The 20,091-nt window shown below is 41.8% G+C and overlaps 1 protein-coding gene across 5 annotated transcripts in view; it reads right to left on the minus strand.

The window, feature by feature from the left end:
• The window catches only part of LOC132883856 (kinesin-like protein KIF13B), a 164,751-nt gene that overhangs the window by 84,651 nt on the left and 60,009 nt on the right, over positions 1-20,091 (minus strand). For all 5 annotated transcript variants that reach the window (XM_060917922.1, XM_060917924.1, XM_060917921.1 and 2 more), the window contains 7 exons: positions 17,178-17,390; positions 16,948-17,058; positions 16,728-16,862; positions 2,125-2,255; positions 1,873-1,959; positions 1,576-1,754; positions 1,265-1,484 (listed from right to left, as the gene is read on the minus strand). In XM_060917922.1, coding sequence (XP_060773905.1) covers positions 1,265-1,484; positions 1,576-1,754; positions 1,873-1,959; positions 2,125-2,255; positions 16,728-16,862; positions 16,948-17,058; positions 17,178-17,390 — 1,076 coding nt within the window. The remainder of the gene's footprint in view (positions 1-1,264; positions 1,485-1,575; positions 1,755-1,872; positions 1,960-2,124; positions 2,256-16,727; positions 16,863-16,947; positions 17,059-17,177; positions 17,391-20,091) is intronic.

Genomic DNA, 20,091 nt, shown 5'->3' on the forward strand with positions numbered 1-20,091 from the left:
TGTTTCTCATCTTTGATTCTGCCGAGTCTACGATAGCCTGTTTGTTCCTCGCTCGACCTATCGCCTGTTTCACCGTTTTACGATTTCACCTGCCGTTCTGGATTGTTTACCGTCTTCACTTGTATTAATAAACACACCTTCTGCACTCACATCCGTCTCCCAACCGTCTCTGACAGAATACTTCACACTCCCTGATAAAGAGAAGCACATTCACCTGTTCATACGCCATGTTCAGGAACAAACTAATGTTAATGGCGCTGAAACAGACACCGTCACATGGTGCGGGTGGAGTCTTGGACTCGGAATTTTTTTTTTTAACGACCTGGACTCGGACTCGAGGTTTAGTGACTCGGCAACAACACTAAGACAAGGTTGGAGTGGAAGAACCTTGCCCCTTTTCCACCAAAGCAGTTCCAGGGCTGGTTTGGGGCCAGTGCTTAGTTTGGAACCAGGTTTTCCATTTCCACTGACAAAGAACTGGCTCTGGGGCCAGAAAAACCGGTTCCAGGCTAGCACCAACTCTCTGCTGGGCCAGAGGAAAGAACCGCTTACGTCAGCGGGGGGGCGGAGTTGTTAAGACCAACAACAATAACAAGACCGCGAAAGATCGCCATTTTTAAGCGGCGAGAGGCAGCAGCTGTACAAACGCGAAGTCATCCATTATTATTATTATTATTGTTGTTGCTTCTTCTGTGTTGTTTTTGCTTTGATATTCGCGCCAAGGTTTATGTAAACGTAGCGCCGTAACTGACGTATACAGCGACGCAATGACGTATACAGCGATGTAATGACGTGGCTCCGCTTAGCACCGCGAGCTATGGAAAAGCAAACTGGTTCTCAGCTGTCTCGCAAGTTGAACGAGTTGTGAACCAGCACCAGCACTGGCCCCGAACCAGCCCTGGAACTGATTTGGTGGAAAAGGGGTACCTGAGTGACCTGGACAGAGCCCTGACCTCAACTACCCTGAGTACCTCTGGGGTGAACAAGAACACCGACTGCACACCAGGCCTCCTCATCTAACATCAGCGCCTGAGCTCGTGAATGCTCTTATGGCTGAATGAGCACAAATCCCCACGGCTACACTCCACAATCTAGTGGGAAGCCACGTGCAATGAATTAAGTCATTAGATTTTTAAACTCATAATTAGAAGCCTTGTCTTTCCAACCGGCCAAGTGTGAGCCATGAGAAGCCTCGCTGGCTGCAGGAGGTGTGCAGTGATAAGAGACGGAGCTGAACTTTACAGGAAGGTGTGAGATGGTTCACCTCTCCTCGCTGCCATGCCATTGATGGCACTGTAATTTTGGAGACGACGATGTCGACGATGAAGAGGGAATCCCAACCTGGATGCCTTTCTGTTGAGGACTCAGGCGTTTGCGCAGCCGCTGCAGCTCCTCCTCATACAGGAGGCGTTGACGCTCCAGAGCTGTACGCTTATCCTCCTCGTGCCTGCGCTCCAGAGCCTGAAGAACAGACTGCATTGGGTCTGAAAGAGTGAGACACAGACATGACAGTCAGTCAAATCACATGTCTCAAACACTCTTTCTTCTTATCGGCGACACCTCTGTAGCTCTCACCGTCACTCTTCAGACCCTTCATCATGACCTCAGCCTGGGCGTATTCATAGTTGAAGCTGGCCTCGCTCGACCCCTGGCTTATTCGGTCCAGATCCACATCCAGCTGCTCCACACTTGGCGTCTTCTTCACGCCTCCTTCTTCGACCTCTGCACGGGAACGAGACTTTGGCAAGCTGATCCTGAGAGATGGACAATAAAGGAGATGTGAGGCGAAGAAAAGAGCGGATGCCATATTGTCACAATTTTAAAAGACGTTTCTCAGAGCAGATGATTTTATTGTACGCGAATCATCCAGACCTGAAAAAGTGGTTGTTTCCCCAGAGAATGCGATCACCATGGTGCAGCTGGACTGGGGCTGAGATTGCACAGCCGTTCACACACGTACTACAGAAACATACAGGCACGCCATATACACCACACATTAAACTATTAATAACATATAGGCAAACGTAACCAAATGATAGTGACCAAAAGGGTGTGAGTTTAATCCCAGCAGTGAACGAGTACAAGAACAGTTTCTGAAATGAATAGCTGAAAGTGTGCGAGTACCGTGCATTCCTCTTTGGCGTGATCATGACCCCTGAGTCAGGTGTGATGTCAATCACACAGTGCTCTGCTTGAATGGCCATGCCACACAGCTGGATGTCTTGAGAGTCGGCAGAGCCTATCTGTGTGTGATCCTACATGGACATACAGAGACAAATACAGGCAAATTAGGCAACATAATATGGAAAAACCCTTAAGAGCGAGTTAGCTAATTACTCAGGCTTCTAACATAACAGCTTTCTCAATGAGACGCAACACATTACCATTATAATATTAACCCCTTGGCTGCCACCCATAATTAATTGTCATGTGCCGGGCATCTATAAGACTGCTTCTGGAAAGACCAAACAATTCATATCTTATCGACATTCGGCGCCCTGAGACAGCACCTGCCTTGGTTCAGGCCGTTGCTGAGGCAACATTTCCCCCTGAAGGTCACTGCCGGGAGACACTCTCGCATTCCTTCTCTAACTTTCCGCGGTCGCATGACCAGCGCCTTCATGGCTGCAGGAGCGGACGGCTGCTTGCTTGCGCTGGATTACCTCCCCCCCTTACCCCTGATTCCCCCCCTCAAGTCCCATGTTGAAAGTGTACTTGTGTTGTTGTGTGCTTATGCAAAGGTTTTTTTTAAATGTTCCCACACTGTACTCCTGACAGGAGCATAGTAGGGGGGTGTTCTTTTTTCCTTATCTCTCCTCATGTTGTGTTTCCTTTTTATCTTTATCCCTGTCTTCCTGTCCTGTCTACCCTATGTCAATTGTATGTTGTATATGTACGGACAGGCTGACGGCTAATTTCGCTGGTACATGTGACTAGTGACAATAAAGGGCATCATCATCATCTAGGACAAAAATAGGTCAAAACTGGGATATTTTGATTCTTTTTCTCTAACTTGTTCAGAACTTGATATTTTTAATATTTGTACAGAAAAATCTCAGAAACAACCAAAAAAAAAACCCCAAGACAACAGGTCTGGTTAACAAGAACCTGTCCATAAACATGAATTACTAGTACTCGAAAACACAATGTATACCAAGGGTCCATGCATTCCTAGTAACTGGGTACGATTTTTATGATGGTCTTTGGTATGAACCAACCGTGAATAGAACTCACGATCTCCTGATCAAGAAGTGGACACGCAAACCACTAGTCCAACTCGCGGTAATGTGCCACTGTGAAGTAAAAGTAACGTGCCATGTAAGGTACATAAAAGGAGGCGTTTATGACGAGTAGCGTACGTCATAAGGCACAGCGGTAAAAGATTTCATAACGTACGTGACTCATCCAAGGGCACTGAAGGGGTTAAAATGAACGTAATGCCTCTAAACTGCACTTGAACAAGTGCCTTGTACAAAGCAGCAATCATTGTGTTGATTGACCGTGTTTTTAAACCACAGCTGATCCAAAAGGCCACAAGAAGACAGAGTCATCTACCGGTATATCCCCCGCCCTATATACACTATATTGCCAAAAGTATTTGCTCACCCATCCAAATTATCGGAATCAGGTGTTCCAATCACTTCCATGGCCACAGGTGTATAAAATCAAGCACCTCGGCATGCAGACTGTTTTTACAGTTTGGAGCTGGCCCCTTCCTCTTCCAACATGACTGTGCACCAGTGCACAAAGCAAGGTCCATAAAGACATGGATGACAGAGTCTGGTGTGGATGAACTTGACTGGCCTGCACAGAGTCCTGACCTCAACCCGATAGAACACCTTTGGGATGAATTAGAGCGGAGACTGAGAGCCAGGCCTTCTCGTCCAACATCAGTGTGTGACCTCACAAATGCGCTTCTGGAAGAATGGTCAAAAATTCCCATAAACACACTCCTAAACCTTGTGGACAGCCTTCCCAGAAGAGTTGAAGCTGTTCTAGCTGCAAAGGGTGGACCGACGTCATATTGAACCCTATGGATTAGGAATGGGATGTCACTTAAGCTCATATGTGAGTCAAGGCAGGTGAGCGAATACTTTTGGCAATATAGTGTACCAAGTTTCAAGATGATATTTGTCACATTTTTCAAATTCTGCTGCAGGAAACCAACCTGACCTCTTTACGCTGACTTCAGCAGCCCATGGCATAATAAACCCACCAGACCTTTGGTCCAGGTCAGCTAAAAATTCTCACATTTCTTAGTATCAAAAGGCACATATACATTACTTAATCAACACATATACAAACTTTCAAGACCGTACCACTCATAGTTTTCAAGTTCTGCTCCGGAAACAAAACCTACCCCTGAGACTAAGTCTGAAATTGTTTCCATGGAAACATGAAAAATTAAAATGTCTTCGTTTGAAAAGGCACATCTGCATCACCTTGTTAACATGTATACCAAGCTTCAAATCCGTATCATGAATAGTTTTGGATATATGCTCTGGAAATGAACATTGCTCTTAGAAACCAAGTCAAAATCTAATTTTTACGTAAACCTTTGAAAAATACTTTTTTTTTTTTTTAAAATCCAAAATGGCAAAAGGCACCAGTTCACATGTTGCTTGATATGTATACCAAGTTTCATGAAGATATCTTCAGTAGTTTGAAAAGATCTGGCCCGGAAATGAAAATGTGATCGGACGGACGGAACCCGTTTCTATGGAAATCAATAAGATCAGCTGATTTTTCACGGAATCCGACGAGACTTAACCGGAAGATCCCGAAGCGGTGCGTGACGCCACACGTATAACAATCCGGGTATCAATTTCGTTCCCGTGCGCAGCAGTGGCTAGACCAGTCTCGAGATGGAATCAGGTTTTGGAGAGAATTCTGATTGTGACTGGGATTCTTATACGTCGGATGAAGGGGCAGATGATCATCAACGATATTCCGGGAGTAAATGGTTATCTTTCCGAGTCCCCAAGACGAGAAACAGATGCCAGTTCACTCAGTTCATGACAGTCTTCCTCTGTATCGTGTAAGATAGATAGAGAGATACGTCAGAGCCTAATCTAGGAATTTGAAAATAGGGGACAGATCCCTCACTAGTTGTAGAAAAAGGGGACAGAAAATATTAACATGGGTAAAAATATCCCTCATTTGTTCCAGTTAGTGGGGACAGAAAAATAAGTAATACATTGGTAGATATTTTCAAGAGTACATCTATAAACAGAACAGTTTTATTAATAAAACTAAATACATGTAACAAACATTCATATCAGATGTTAATCTATATAATATAATTATGGCACTATACATATCCTTTAATACAGTGATATGAAAACCATATCAGCAAACAATTATCCACAGTTTATAGTATTGCACAAACATTATGATCAGATCTGAACTTTAAAAATGTAATGAAATGTGTGTTCATACTTCGTTTTTTTCTTCGTTGCATTGTCTTTAGTTTCATCGCGTTTTGATTTCGTCCCCGTTGCCTCAGGCTCATCGACGATAACGACAGCTGAACTCGTATCTGCCTGGACTGTCACTTCGGTGGTAACATCGCTGACTTGGGTTTCATATTTCGTTTTCTTCTTGGTTGGTTCATCAGTAGTACTTGTATCGGGTTGTGTAATGTCGGCTGGATTAGTATCGGTCACTTCTGTGTCTTCGTTTTGTTTCCTTTTTTCGTCCAAAGGTCTTTCAACGTGACCACGCGTTTTGACATTGTTATGTTTGGATGAGACAGAACGATATGCCATGTGCTTTTGGGTATTTTTAAAACACTTCACACGATTGGTTGAGATACACTGTCTTCCGGTTCAGTGACCAATGATATAATAGTTCGCAAAACTGTTTTACCCGCTAAATAAACCATTCGGAATACCGTATTTTCTGGACTATAAGCCGCTACTTTTTTCCTAGGTTTTGAACCATGCGGCTTATACAAAGGTGCGGCTATTCTGTGGATTTTTCTTCCACCGCTAGGGGCGCTCTAACCAGAAGTAGAATCAAAAACAAGATAGACGAAAAATCAATGCAAAGAAGAATTAGCAGATCTTGAGCAGATAGAACACGCACGACAAATTACTAACTGGTAATTATTTTCAAATCCAGCGAAGATGATTAAAGTGACTTGTGGTTTCAAACACAGGAGAAATGAAGGTAAATAAATACCGGTTATTTTCTCTTGGTTCTGTTCCGTTTTAATCAGCAAAGTTGCTGCCGTGTTAAAAGGCACTGTTCGGAAAGAATCTGTTCAGGTACATACATGTACATTTACAGTACAAAATCGTTCTGTACATGCAGTAAATATCTAATTTTTCAACATAGATATCTGCGGCTTATAGCCCGGTGCGGCTTGTATATCTTTTTTTAAATTTTTTTTTAAAAATAGAGTGGATGCGGCTTATATACAGGTGCGCTCTATAGTCCAGAAAATACGGTACTTCGGTCCTTTCCGATATTTTCCGATTGGTGTGTAAACAACGCTATATTTACCACAGTGCTTGCTAGCGGGTGCTGACAAATTGATACGCACACAAGATTCAGTAAAACGCGACTACACGCTCTCTACTTATAAATGCGCAACAGATACGCGATATCACTCTCGTGCCCAAAAAGTGGATGTGCGACAGACAGATAAAAAAACACGTATTACGCGCCCTAGATTAGGCTCTGTATGTGCAGAACGTGGTGGTTACCTTTCATCATGCTTTCCTGAACAAAATTAAAAACAAATCGAGTTTTGTAATACTGCAATCTGAAAGCATTTAACACGTTTCAGTGAATAATTAATTATTGCACACGCTAACATTTTTTCTTCCTGTTGAAGTGCATCAGATATGATGTGATCAGACCTTGTGAGCGTGTAAATGTTGCTCATAATCCTGCGTCTGGTGCACACTGTGTGTGTGAGAGATAACGGAAATCGACGAACTGTCCAAACGTCAGATCAAATCTCATTTATTAAATCAATGGGTTTGTTTTTTGCTCCAGTAATTCCCATGTGGTCGTTCTGGCGGTGATGAACACTTGATGAATCAATCAGATTCATTATTAGTCGGAAATCGACACAAAATCTGCCTGCTTCGTTTGCACAAACCCCACCCACTGCCGCTTTAGATTAGTGTCATTTCACGGAAATTGGTGAACTGAATCTCCTGTTGTAGATGGATTTGAACATCCAAACACAACGTAGCACTTTCATATCGTTATTTTTGTAAGATTCCAACAACAATATCCAATTTCAGCGAGTAAACAAGCACGGAGTCAGATGAACAGAAATGACCCAGATAACCGCGGTTCCACTGTGACATCACGCGAGATTAGACCCTGAGGCAAGGCTGCGTTTTTCCAGGATCCGGACACCACGATTTATCGATAGTTTTGAGCTTGATAATAAAATAACAAATAATTTATATTTTCCCCCCAGCTTTATTAATTCATTTTGGTCATAACTAATGACGTACTCATTTTAAAGCATTACAATAAGGCATTACGTTCACTTTAAGACACCTTCTGATATTCTAAAGTCTAATTTAATTCTTTACGAACTTATTTTACCTTACTAATTAATCATCTTACCAGTCATTAAAGCAAATCCAAAGATACTGTTCTAAATTATTCAGTTTTCTTGCAGGTGATCATGTCCCCCATGACGACTCAAAGGTTTGATATGAAGAACTTCCGAGACGGTCATTGAGATTTTAAAAAAAAAAAAAATCAGCTCCAAAATCAAAACATTGAAATTAGTACAAGATCATCTATGAGCTCCTGCTCTCTTACGTATCCCCCCCCCGCTCTCGCTTGTATCAGAACGCAAGCAATCGAAGGAATAGGACACTTATGAATGTTGACTTCAACAAATAATGAACCCTGAAACCAGTAAGTAAAGAGCAGCGTCTCATCCTGGTAAACTGTCATTTTGAAATAGCGCCAAAATCCACCCCGTGTGTTTCGTAAATACATTCAGTTGGTAAACAGGAAGTCGATGTGCAACAGACCTGAAAACGGTATACATGGTATAGAACGCCAAGCTGAAGCTCGGTACCAAATATCAAGCAGCTGTGATTTGTAGTTGCTGAGAAAAATGTTACAAAAATTTTGTAAATACATTACGTCGGTAAACAGGAAGTCAATGTGGGACAGACCTGAAAATGGTATACACGGTATAGAACCCCAAGCTGAAGTTTTGTACCAAGAACCAAGTGGCTATGATTTGTGGATGCTGAGAAAAAGGGTGTTTTGGAAGGCCGGAGATACGGACAGACAGAGGTAAACCAGTATAACCCCCCCCCTTCGGAAAGGGGATTTAAAAAAACAAAAAACAAACAAACAAAAACCTTGCACAGAAATTATCATCTTGTAATGATACACTATATATTTTCCCCTGTATATATTTTCCCTTTAGTCTTCTCCAAAATTTGGTCATTTGCTAATTCCAACACACTCGCTAACTCTCCCCATCACACAAGCTTCCTCAGAGACGTGAGGCCACAGATTTTTATTCAGATAGTAACAGGTGTATACCCCTAGTGGTACGTCCTAACAACCACTGACTTGGCTAGTACATATGGGGAAGCCATGGCCTAAAGGTTAGAGAAGCAGCTTTGGGACCAAAAGGTCACCAGTTTGATTCCCTGGACCAGCAGGAATAGCTGAAGTGCCCTTGAGCAAGGCACCGAACCCTGAACTGCTGCTCTGGTATGCTGTATGTCACTCTGAATAAGAGCCTCTGCTAAATAACACGAATGTTATTGAGGGATAAGAACAGATACCTACCAATTTAAAAAAAAAAAAAAAACACACACTCCACTAGTTCTTTATACCACATCTGCCTTTATAGACTATATTACTCATCCTCGATATATTGGGAAATTATTTATTCAGCTGATTTTTAGGTTTGTGTGCGCTAGGTTAGGGTGCCACGGAGTCTAATGGCCAAAAATTTGTTTCAGTGTTTTCCAGGTCCCACCCTCTCATTTTGTTCCTTTTATGAAGCATAGTAATTACTCCAAGTTTCATACAAATATATGCATATTTTTTTGGTAGCTCAATGGGCTGAAATGTTTTCATAGAGTAACTATTCAGTAGCTGTTGCATGCGTGTATTCACACTCTTATTCAACACGTTTGTGATAAAGGTCTACCTAAAAGCCTGGTTCACATGCGCATGTGCATCATCTGCTCCGCAGAATGATTTGCAGCTGCTGCGTGAGCTGGAGAGCTACAAGAAACAATAGCTGCAATAAAAAATCAATCATTCTCTGGACACTTGTGGTACTTAAGTGAAATCCTGGTCGGTTTAGCATTCTTTGACTCTGCAGCATCAGCTGAGGTGAAGTCAGCCATGGTGAAAGCCCTTGACAAGAAAACAACATATCCTCGACGCATCGCCTTCAACCCCACAGTACCTCAGAAGCAGTTGTTTGACTTTGTATCACAACACACCAAGCAGCTTTTCACAGCCTTTAACATCTCATTATCATTCTCATCATCTCTAGCCGCTTTATCCTGTTCTACAGGGTCGCAGGCAAGCTGGAGCCTATCCCAGCTGACTACGGGCGAAAGGCGGGGTACACCCTGGACAAGTCGCCAGGTCATCACAGGGCTGACACATAGACACAGACAACCATTCACACTCACATTCACACCTACGGTCAACTTAGAGTCACCAGTTAACCTAACCTGCATGTCTTTGGACTGTGGGGGAAACCGGAGCACCCGGAGGAAACCCACGCGGACACTGGGAGAACATGCAAACTCCACACAGAAAGGCCCTCGCCGGCCCCGGGGCTCGAACCCAGGACCTTCTTGCTGTGAGGCGACAGCGCTAACCACTACACCACCGTGCCGCCCAGCCTTTAACATGCCACAGAAATTCCTCATGAACAGTCCAGATACATGGAGCAGTGACAATGGTCACGTTGTTGGCCAACAGAAAGTGAGAAGTCTGAAAGTCGTCAACGATGCAGCTGAGCAAGGGGTGGCCCTGATTCAGGCGTTCAGTGGAGTCCTGACCAATCAAGAAGAACAAAAACAGTTCTTGTTGCAAGTTGTGGAGAAACACCGCCATGACTTTCCAAACAGTAACAAATCCACCTTGACTGCACTCACTGCAGCTGCTGTTGACAACTAAATTGCGGACAACTAAATTACACTCAGTGCGTTTACATGCACATCCAAATCGAGCTACTGTCGGTAATCAAGCAAAGGGTCCCAGCAGGGGTGCCAGAGAAATCCAATCCTACATGCACACAAGGAAATCGAGCTATTGTGTGAGGTACATTGTGCACCCGAGCCACAGGTGGCGCTACACGCCCCATCGTGTTGGTACACTTCCGGTTGTCGTCATGAAGAAGAGGAGTGATTTCCACTTTACATTCACACCACATGTCATTGCCACCTGTTGGCTACAAACTGTCCTGCACAGACCACTGTTTTGTAAGACAACTTATTTTGCACAATTGTATATTTTTTTTAAAGTCCATTTTTTGCTTACAATTTAACTTATGTCTTAATAAACACACAAAAAGTTCAATTGTTTTTGTTTTTTGTCTCCTTGTTCCTCCTGACCTCTTTTGCTGCTCGCTACTACTACTGTTGTCATGCCGACCGAGGCTGTTGTGTTTCCTGCTTGTGGTCTCGTCACTCGTCACTTCCGGAAGGGAAGTAAGTAGCTCGACTACGTAGCTCGATAGGGTTTACATGCACCAAGTAGCTCGGCTACAATCGCATAATCTAGGTCGCGTAGCTCGATTACGAGAAATCCAGTTTGTTTCGATTTCAGCCGAGCTAAGGTGTATCCATGGCATTTAGAACTTCGATTTCAGTCGAGCTACGGCAGAAATTCGATTTTCCTCTATGTGCATGTACGGTAAACGCACTCACTGTGACATTTTGGTCACTGTTTGTGTTAATCTGTTAGTGTTCAAAAATCATTTGTTGACTTTTGAAGTAACTGCTAGTAACTGTTTGATTTTCATGATTTCTGCAGTATTCTGTTTTTTTATGTTAAATTTAACATTATATGATTATATCAGGCGGCACGGTAGTGTAGTGGTTAGCGCTGTCGCCTCACAGCAAGAAGGTCCGGGTTCGAGCCCCGTGGCCGGCGAGGGCCTTTCTGTGCGGAGTTCGCATGTTCTCCCCGTGTCCGCGTGGGTTTCCTCCGGGTGCTCCGGTTTCCCTCACAGTCCAAAGACATGCAGGTTACGTTAACTGGTGACTCTAAATTGACCGTAGGTGTGAATGTGAGTGTGAATGGTTGTCTGTGTCTATGTGTCAGCCCTGTGATGACCTGGCGACTTGTCCAGGGTGTACCCCGCCTTTCGCCCGTAGTCAGCTGGGATAGGCTCCAGCTCGCCTGCGACCCTGTAGAACAGGATAAAGCGGCTAGAGATAATGAGATGAGATGAGATGATTATATCAGAATTTTTCGGAAAATTACACATATTGTATAACTTTGGAACTGTTGCGCTACCAGTAAATATTATAATACATCCACACTTTGTCACATTTTTTCTTTTCACATTATGAACACATTTAGGGGGTGGGACAATGAAAATTAGAAACTTCATTTTTGAGTGGCACCCTAGCGCTAGGTGTAAATCATCCCGACTACTTTCAGCCACTCGGAACCGTTTTGTCTTGAATGGGCAAAGAATGATGATGATTTTGTTTAACAAATCTAATTTAAGACTGACTGCAACGGACAATAAGGTCTGCAGAGAAAATTATTGGTGTCAACCTGCCCTCCATCCAAGACCTATACTTGTCCAGAGTCAGGAAACGGGCAGGTAACATCTCTGCAGACCCATCACACCCTGGTCATAAACTGTTTAATCTTCTCCCCTCAGGGAGGCGATATAGATCACTGTATGCAAAAACAACCAGACACAAGAACAGTTTCTTCCCTCAGTCTGTCTCTGTGATGAACAGCTAAAATCCAGATTTATATATCAGCAATATCACTTGCAAAATATCTGCACACTCATACTGTCATTCTGTGCTCACTGTTACTTATATTATATTTAGGGGTGGGACATTAACGCGTTAAGATTAATTAATTTCAAACAAATTAATGCGTTAATATTTTTAATGAAGTTTATCGCAGTTTGCATGCCAAACAACCTGGAACCGTTGTTGGTGCACCGTGTTATGGTGCGACAAATGTACTGACGCACACAGTTCCAGTTACAGCAATGGAGCTTGAAAGCGCGCCGGGTCTGCTGGACGGTAAATTTATATTCAAAAAACGACCCGATGGAACTGTTGATAAAACCACAGTTTATTGCAAACTATGCAGAAAGGAGTTTGCTTATCACAGAAGCTCGTCGACTTTACGGTACCACTTAAATGCCAAGCATGTCACCGCGATTACTGAAACAGCTGCAGCTCGAGGTAGCAGTTCTGGTCAGCAGTGCAAACTCGAAGAAATGGCTGGATCCCAGAAGAAAATGAGCAGGGCAACATCGGAAAATTTAACGAACATGCTGGCCAAGTGGATTGCCCTGGACTGCAGACCGCTATCTGTGGTAGAAGACAAGGGTCTACGAGATGTATTGCAGATTGCGGCGTGTGATCCAGAAGGTAACAACTAAAATGGTTAGTAAAATGGCACTGAAACTTTAGTCTCTTCAATTTTGGACAGGGACCTTTGTTTACTATTTTGAAATTAAATGCAATTTGTTTTTTCCAAGACACTTTTTAAAGCCACTTAAACCTTAGTCTCTTCAATTTTGGACAGGGACCTTACCTTTGTTTAGTACTGCAAAATGAAATGCAATTTATTGTTTACAGCCATTAAATGAGCTTGAATCTAAAAATCATGTCCGTGTATTATTTGAACTCTTCACATATTATTTAGTTACATACAACCCCGATTCCAAAAAAGTTGGGACAAAGTACACATTGTAAATAAAAACGGAATGCAATAATGTACAAATCTCAAAAACTGATATTGTATTCACAATAGAACATAGACAACATATCAAATGTCGAAAGTGAGACATTTTGAAATTTCATGCCAAATATTGGCTCATTTGAAATTTCATGACAGCAACACATCTCAAAAAAGTTGGGACAGGGGCAATAAGAGGCTGGAAAAGTTAAAGGGACAAAAAAGGAACAGCTGGAGGACCAAATTGCAACTCATTAGGTCAATTGGCAATAGGTCATTAACATGACTGGGTATAAAAAGAGCATCTTGGAGTGGCAGCGGCTCTCAGAAGTAAAGATGGGAAGAGGATCACCAATCCCCCTAATTCTCATCTCATCTCATCATCTCTAGCCGCTTTATCCTTCTACAGGGTCGCAGGCAAGCTGGAGCCTATCCCAGCTGACTACGGGCGAAAGGCGGGGTACACCCTGGACAAGTCGCCAGGTCATCACAGGGCTGACACATAGACACAGACAACCATTCACACCTACGCTCAATTTAGAGTCACCAGTTAACCTAACCTGCATGTCTTTGGACTGTGGGGGAAACCGGAGCACCCGGAGGAAACCCACGCGGAGAACATGCAAACTCCACACAGAAAGGCCCTCGCCAGCCCCGGGGCTCGAACCCAGGACCTTCTTGCTGTGAGGCGACAGCGCTAACCACTACACCACCGTGCCGCCCCCCTAATTCTGCACCGACAAATAGTGGAGCAATATCAGAAAGGAGTTCGACAGTGTAAAATTGCAAAGAGTTTGAACATATCATCATCTACAGTGCATAATATCATCAAAAGATTCAGAGAATCTGGAAGAATCTCTGTGCGTAAGGGTCAAGGCCGGAAAACCATTCTGGGTGCCCGTGATCTTCTGGCCCTTAGACGGCACTGCATCACATACAGGCATGCTTCTGTATTGGAAATCACAAAATGGGCTCAGGAATATTTCCAGAGAACATTATCTGTGAACACAATTCACCGTGCCATCCGCCATTGCCAGCTAAAACTCTATAGTTCAAAGAAGAAGCCGTATCTAAACATGATCCAGAAGCGCAGACGTCTTCTCTGGGCCAAGGCTCATTTAAAATGGACTGTGGCAAAGTGGAAAACTGTTCTGTGGTCAGACGAATCAAAATTTGAAGTTCTTTATGGAAATCAGGGACGCCGTGTCATTCGGACTAAAGAGGAGAAGGACGACCCGAGTTGTTATCAGCGCTCAGTTCAGAAGCCTGCATCTCTGATGGTATGGGGTTGCATTAGTGCGTGTGGCATGGGCAGCTTACACATCTGGAAAGACACCATCAATGCTGAAAGGTATATCCAGGTTCTAGAGCAGGGGTGTCCAAACTTATCCATAAAGGGCCGTGTGGCTGTAGGTTTTCATTCCAGCCATGCAGCAGCACACCTGACTTGGCTCATTCAAATCAACTGAACTGTCTTCACACAGTCAAATACTTGCAGCCACACCCACCCTTGATTAAAGGGTGGGTGTGTCAGTTGATTGAATAAGCCAAATCAGGTGTGCTGCTGCATGGCTGGAATGAAAACCTGCAGCCACACGGCCCTTTATGGATCAGTTTGGACACCCCTGTTCTAGAGCAACATATGCTCCCATCCAGACGACGTCTCTTTCAGGGAAGACCTTGCATTTTCCAACATGACAATGCCAAACCACATACTGCATCAATTACAGCATCATGGCTGCGTAGAAGAAGGGTCCGGGTACTGAACTGGCCAGCCTGCAGTCCAGATCTTTCACCCATAGAAAACATTTGGCGCATCATAAAACGGAAGATACGACAAAAAAGACCTAAGACAGTTGAGCAACTAGAATCCTACATTAGACAAGAATGGGTTAACATTCCTATCCCTAAACTTGAGCAACTTGTCTCCTCAGTCCCCAGACGTTTACAGACTGTTGTAAAGAGAAAAGGGGATGTCTCACAGTGGTAAACATGGCCTTGTCCCAACTTTTTTGAGATGTGTTGTTGTCATGAAATTTAAAATCACCTAATTTTTCTCTTTAAATGATACATTTTCTCAGTTTAAACATTTGATATGTCATCTATGTTCTATTCTGAATAAAATATGGAATTTTGAAACTTCCACATCATTGCATTCCGTTTTTATTTACAATTTGTACTTTGTCCCAACTCTTTTGGAATCGGGGTTGTAAAATAAATGTTGCTTTTGGGGCAAATACGGTAGTGCGATTAATTGAGATTAATTAAGATTAATTAATTACAAAGCCTGTAATTAATTAGATTATTTTTTTAAATCTATTCCCACCCCAATTATATTTATACTTATTTATATTTACTATTTCATCTTTGCACTATGCACCATATTGCACTAAAACAGAAAATCCTTTCTGTGATGAACAGCTAAAATCCAGATTCATATATCAGTAATATCACTTGTAAAATATCTGAACACTTATACCGTCATTCTGAGCACACTGTATACTTTATATTTAACTATTCCATACTTGACTTACCTGGATTACTTTGCACTATGCACCTATTTTTGTTGTTGTTGTTTGCTTCTTTGTTTGTTTTGTGTCTACGCTTTTTTTTTTTTTTATCTGTTTGTACTATGAGAGCTAAGTGAACCGGAGTCAAATTCCTCGTGTGTGTCCACATACCTGGCAATAAATGTGTTTCTGATTCTGATTCTGATTTAAATCAAGAGAAAAATGATGAAATTCTCATGAGGATTTTTGATGATTGTAAACTATGGAATCAATTTTGTGCCAAAATGTTCATACAATACTTTTGAAATATCAAACAAAAACGACAAATCAAAATACAAAAAAAAAAGTCAATTTTTTTAGACTGGCAAACAAATTATTCGTGTAATCGTGCAAAATATCAGTCTGTTACTCTTCAGAAACCTTTTATTTTTGTTCCGCGTCTTTCTCAGTTTTGTTTGACGTAATTTATTTTGGTTGCGATTCCAGCTTTCTCGTTTGCGCTCCCTGACTTTTTGCTTGCAGTTTTGGCACAAACTTGACGTGTGGGTGGGCTGTCCAGGAATGCATTCCCATTGGCTAACTTGTGTTTGACTGACAGCTACGCTCAGCCATTCCCTACTCGGATTCTGGCGGACTGTTTGACGAGTGACCGATCCATTGACGGTAAACAAGGATGGAGTGGACTTCAGTGGCGACTATGATATTGAATTTACACTTTGTTGAATTAATTCAATATCATAGTCGCCACTGAAGTCCACTTGATCCTTGTTTACCGTCAATGGATCGGCCACTCGTCAAACAGTCCGCCAGAATCCGAGTAGGGAATGGCTGAGCGTAGCTGTCAGTCAAACACAAGTTAGCCAATGGGAATGCATTCCTGGACAGCCCACCCACACGTCAAGTTTGTGCCAAAACTGCAAGCAAAAAGTCGGGGAGCGCAAACGAGAAAGCTGGAATCGCAACCTAAATAAATTACGTCAAACAAAACTGGGAAAGACGCGGAACAAAAATAAAAGGTTTCTGAAAGGTAATAGACTGATATTTTGCACGATTACACGAATAATTTGTTTGCCAGTCTAAAAAAATTGACTTTTTTTGTTTTTTTGTATTTTGATTTGTCGTTTTTGTTTGATATTTCAAAAGTATTGTATGAACATTTTGGCACAAAATTGATTCCATAGTAAACTTGCTGCATTTCAACTCCTACTGGCGAACATTCTGCACTGTAAAAAGATCCTTCATATCAGAACACGTCATTCCAAACAATTTTCATGAAAACTTTTAAATGTATCCGGAAGAACGGCTCACCTTTAAATAGTAGACGAGGAGCTCGTTGAGGGCCGGATCTGCGTTGAGGTTCACCAGAAATGACTTATCTTCCACCATCCTGATACCAGAACACTGAAGAGAGATTCCTAAATTCTCTAGCTGCCTCTGCCTCTCCTGATAGAGAGATATATCGAGTTTGATCGATCACCTCATCATTTCCTTCTTGTATTAAATTAGCGTGGTTTTGTCCTTGTGCTACCTGCGCAATCTCCTCAGTCTTCCTGAGCTTCTCCTCCCATGTGATCGTCCTCTCCTGGATCAACTTCTCGGACTCCTCCAGCCTCTCCTTCAGCTCCTGGGCTGTCATTGACTGATAAAGCACAGAAATACACTGAAGACACACACACACACACACACACACACACACACACACACACACACACACACACACCGAGCATTCAGAGATCCACCAATGACCAGATGAGTTACCTCAGCCTGAGTGAGCTGCTCTCGGAGTTTCTCCACTTCCTCCCTGAGCTCGCGGATGATCCTGGCATTGGGGTCCTCGTTGATTATGGCATGGTTAACGATGCTCTTGGCTCGATCTGCGTAGCGCAGCGTGGACAGCGTCTCGTCATAGTTATCGGCAGCCGGACTCACAGTTGCTATCATAGCCGTGCGGCTGTTTCCTCCCAGGCTATCCTGAAAAATAGAGGACATGGGATGGGGGGGAGCAAACAGGGACTGAGAAAAATAGAACAGAGACAAGCAAGAGCACTCCAAGAGCACAATATCCCCCACTGGCAACTCGGCCATAACTCTGGTAAAATGCGACTGAATTGAACGAAATTGCAATATGCGTATTATCGACATATCACAAAGAATCCTGCCAAGTTTCGTGAAATTCCTCTAAAAATTGTGAGAGGAGTTGATTTCAAAATGGTGAGAACCCTTCCTGGGGCGGACGGACATCGCCACGACATAATCCCCATTCGGGCCTTTCAGCCAGCGGGGGATGGGTCATTCTACGAAACCGGTGCCTTTTGTGTCCGCATAATTTCATGACCTCTAAAAAATGTCAGAAATTGTGAAAATGTATTTCAAATGAACAAAACTGCTTATTTAAGTGTTGTGAATTACAGAATGCATGTTTTACTGTCACTGTAAACAAAAATCCTACATTTTTTTCATCTTTTTATCATATACACAACCTATTTTCCCATGTCCGGGAAGTCCCGTATGGAATTTGCACCTAACATATTTACATAAATATAATACATTTTTCAAACAATTTTTATTAATTTCATGAATAAAATTACATCCTTCGTAAAATACAATAGATTTGTAAACTGGATTGTACACTTGTTAGCTATGTTAGTTATTATCAGAACTTGCTGAGGTCATTCTGAGGTGAAATTTACCACCCTGTAACATACCACCCTTTAACACTTTGTATTGTTACAGGGTGGTAAAGGGAACATATGAGGGCTTGTCAGTGGCATTAAGATTATAATTCATTCAAATGTTGTATCTATATTTAGGGATTTACATACTATTATAAGTACAGAAACCTATTTATTTATTTATTTATTAAGAGCACTGGGAATACAATCAAAGCTTCATTGAGTCATTAGCAGTGAGTTCATACCAGCCAGATAGTTTGAATGCTGCGTTTTTATGTAAACAAAATCTAACAACCAGTTATGAGTTGTCCCTCTTTAAACTTATCACACTCACTTGTATCATTAATCATAATTTTCATAATTTAAATGTTAATTTGCAGATGATCATGGCCCCAATGAGCAATGCAGAACGGCAACGATTATTTCGTGCCCGTCGCAATGCTGAGTTCACCGAGTTCACATTTTTTATAATCTTTACTTTCTCTGCATGTTTTAAATTTACTTTAACTTTATTCTATTTTATTCTTTATTCTATTCTGCTGTTTTTTTCCCCTCATCCTATTTGAACTACTACTTCATTTTATTATTTTATTTTTACTATTGTTTAATTCTTATTTTCTTTTAATTCTTTTAATTAATTGTTTTAGAATAAAAATAAAATTATTTTATGTAATTTTATTTCTCTATTGTTTACTGTTTTTGTTTTTACTTCTGTAAAGCACATTGAACTGCCATTGTGTATGAAATGTGCTATATAAATAAACTTGCCTTGCCTTGCTGATCCATGCCTAATCATCATTAGAGTCAGAAATACAGCTAGAATCAGTTAGAGTTAGAAAAGTTAGTTAACGATTCAGGGTGCAATGTTAGTGTTTTAAACAATAGTTTCAAAGCTAAATGTACTTCATAGTTAGTTTTTTTTTTTTTGTTTTTTTTTTTCTTTTTTATCAGACATCTAATTTTTGGGTTTGTTTACCTGACATGTTTCGACGTACAACTTCCGTCTTCCTCTGAGGAAGACGGAAGTTGTACGTCGAAACATGTCAGGTAAACAAACCCAAAAATTAGATGTCTGATTAAAAAAAAAAACAAACAAACAAAAAAAAAACTAACTATATGTAATATAAGACATAATGAACGTAATCGAAAGGTAAATGTACTTCATGTTTTTGTATGGTCCATGAGAAATGAAATTAAGAACAACAACAAAAACAATCTTCTGGGGGGCGTCGTGGCTCAGGTGGTTAAGGCGCCATACCATGAATGCGGGCGACCCGAGTTCGATTCCGGCCCGAGGTCATTTCCCGATCCCTTCCCGTCTCTCTCTCTCCCGCTCATTTCCTGTCTCTACACTGTCCTATCCAATAAAAGGTGCAAAAAGCCCAAAAAAATATCTTTAAAAAAAAAAAAAAAAACAATCTTCTGAATTCTGCCCATGTTGAATGCACTTACTAACGTTTTTTTTATTTGTATTTGTGAAACCTTTTATCAGTAAATATTTCATATGTATTTTGGCTCGTCTTATATTTGCTGTCCCTACATATATCCAGGAAAAATTAATAAAACTAATGTTGATGCATGGAAACAAACCAAATCAACAGACCCAAAGCAGGACTTACCACTCTGTAACATAACTTACCACCCTGTAACAATGTGTTTTTTGTTTAAATTCATGGAAATGCTGTGAAATATCCCCAAAATAACTGTTTTATCATAATGTGATAAAATAAGCCTATTAACAAATGTAACTTTCATTTCACAATATGGGGTAAAATGGCCAATATTGTTAAAACACCAATTAAAAAACACTGAGAATTCATGTTATGGAGATAGAAATATAAATTACATAAACATCTGATTAAAAACCCAACTTGCAATTTCTAATATCATATTATGGACAGGCGGCACGGTGGTGTAGTGGTTAGCGCTGTCGCCTCACAGCAAGAAGGTCCGGGTTCGAGCCCCGTGGCCGGCGAGGGCCTTTCTGTGCGGAGTTTGCA

This window comes from Neoarius graeffei, chromosome 3, assembly GCF_027579695.1.
Source record: "Neoarius graeffei isolate fNeoGra1 chromosome 3, fNeoGra1.pri, whole genome shotgun sequence".
NCBI classification, from domain to species: Eukaryota; Metazoa; Chordata; class Actinopteri; order Siluriformes; family Ariidae; genus Neoarius; species Neoarius graeffei.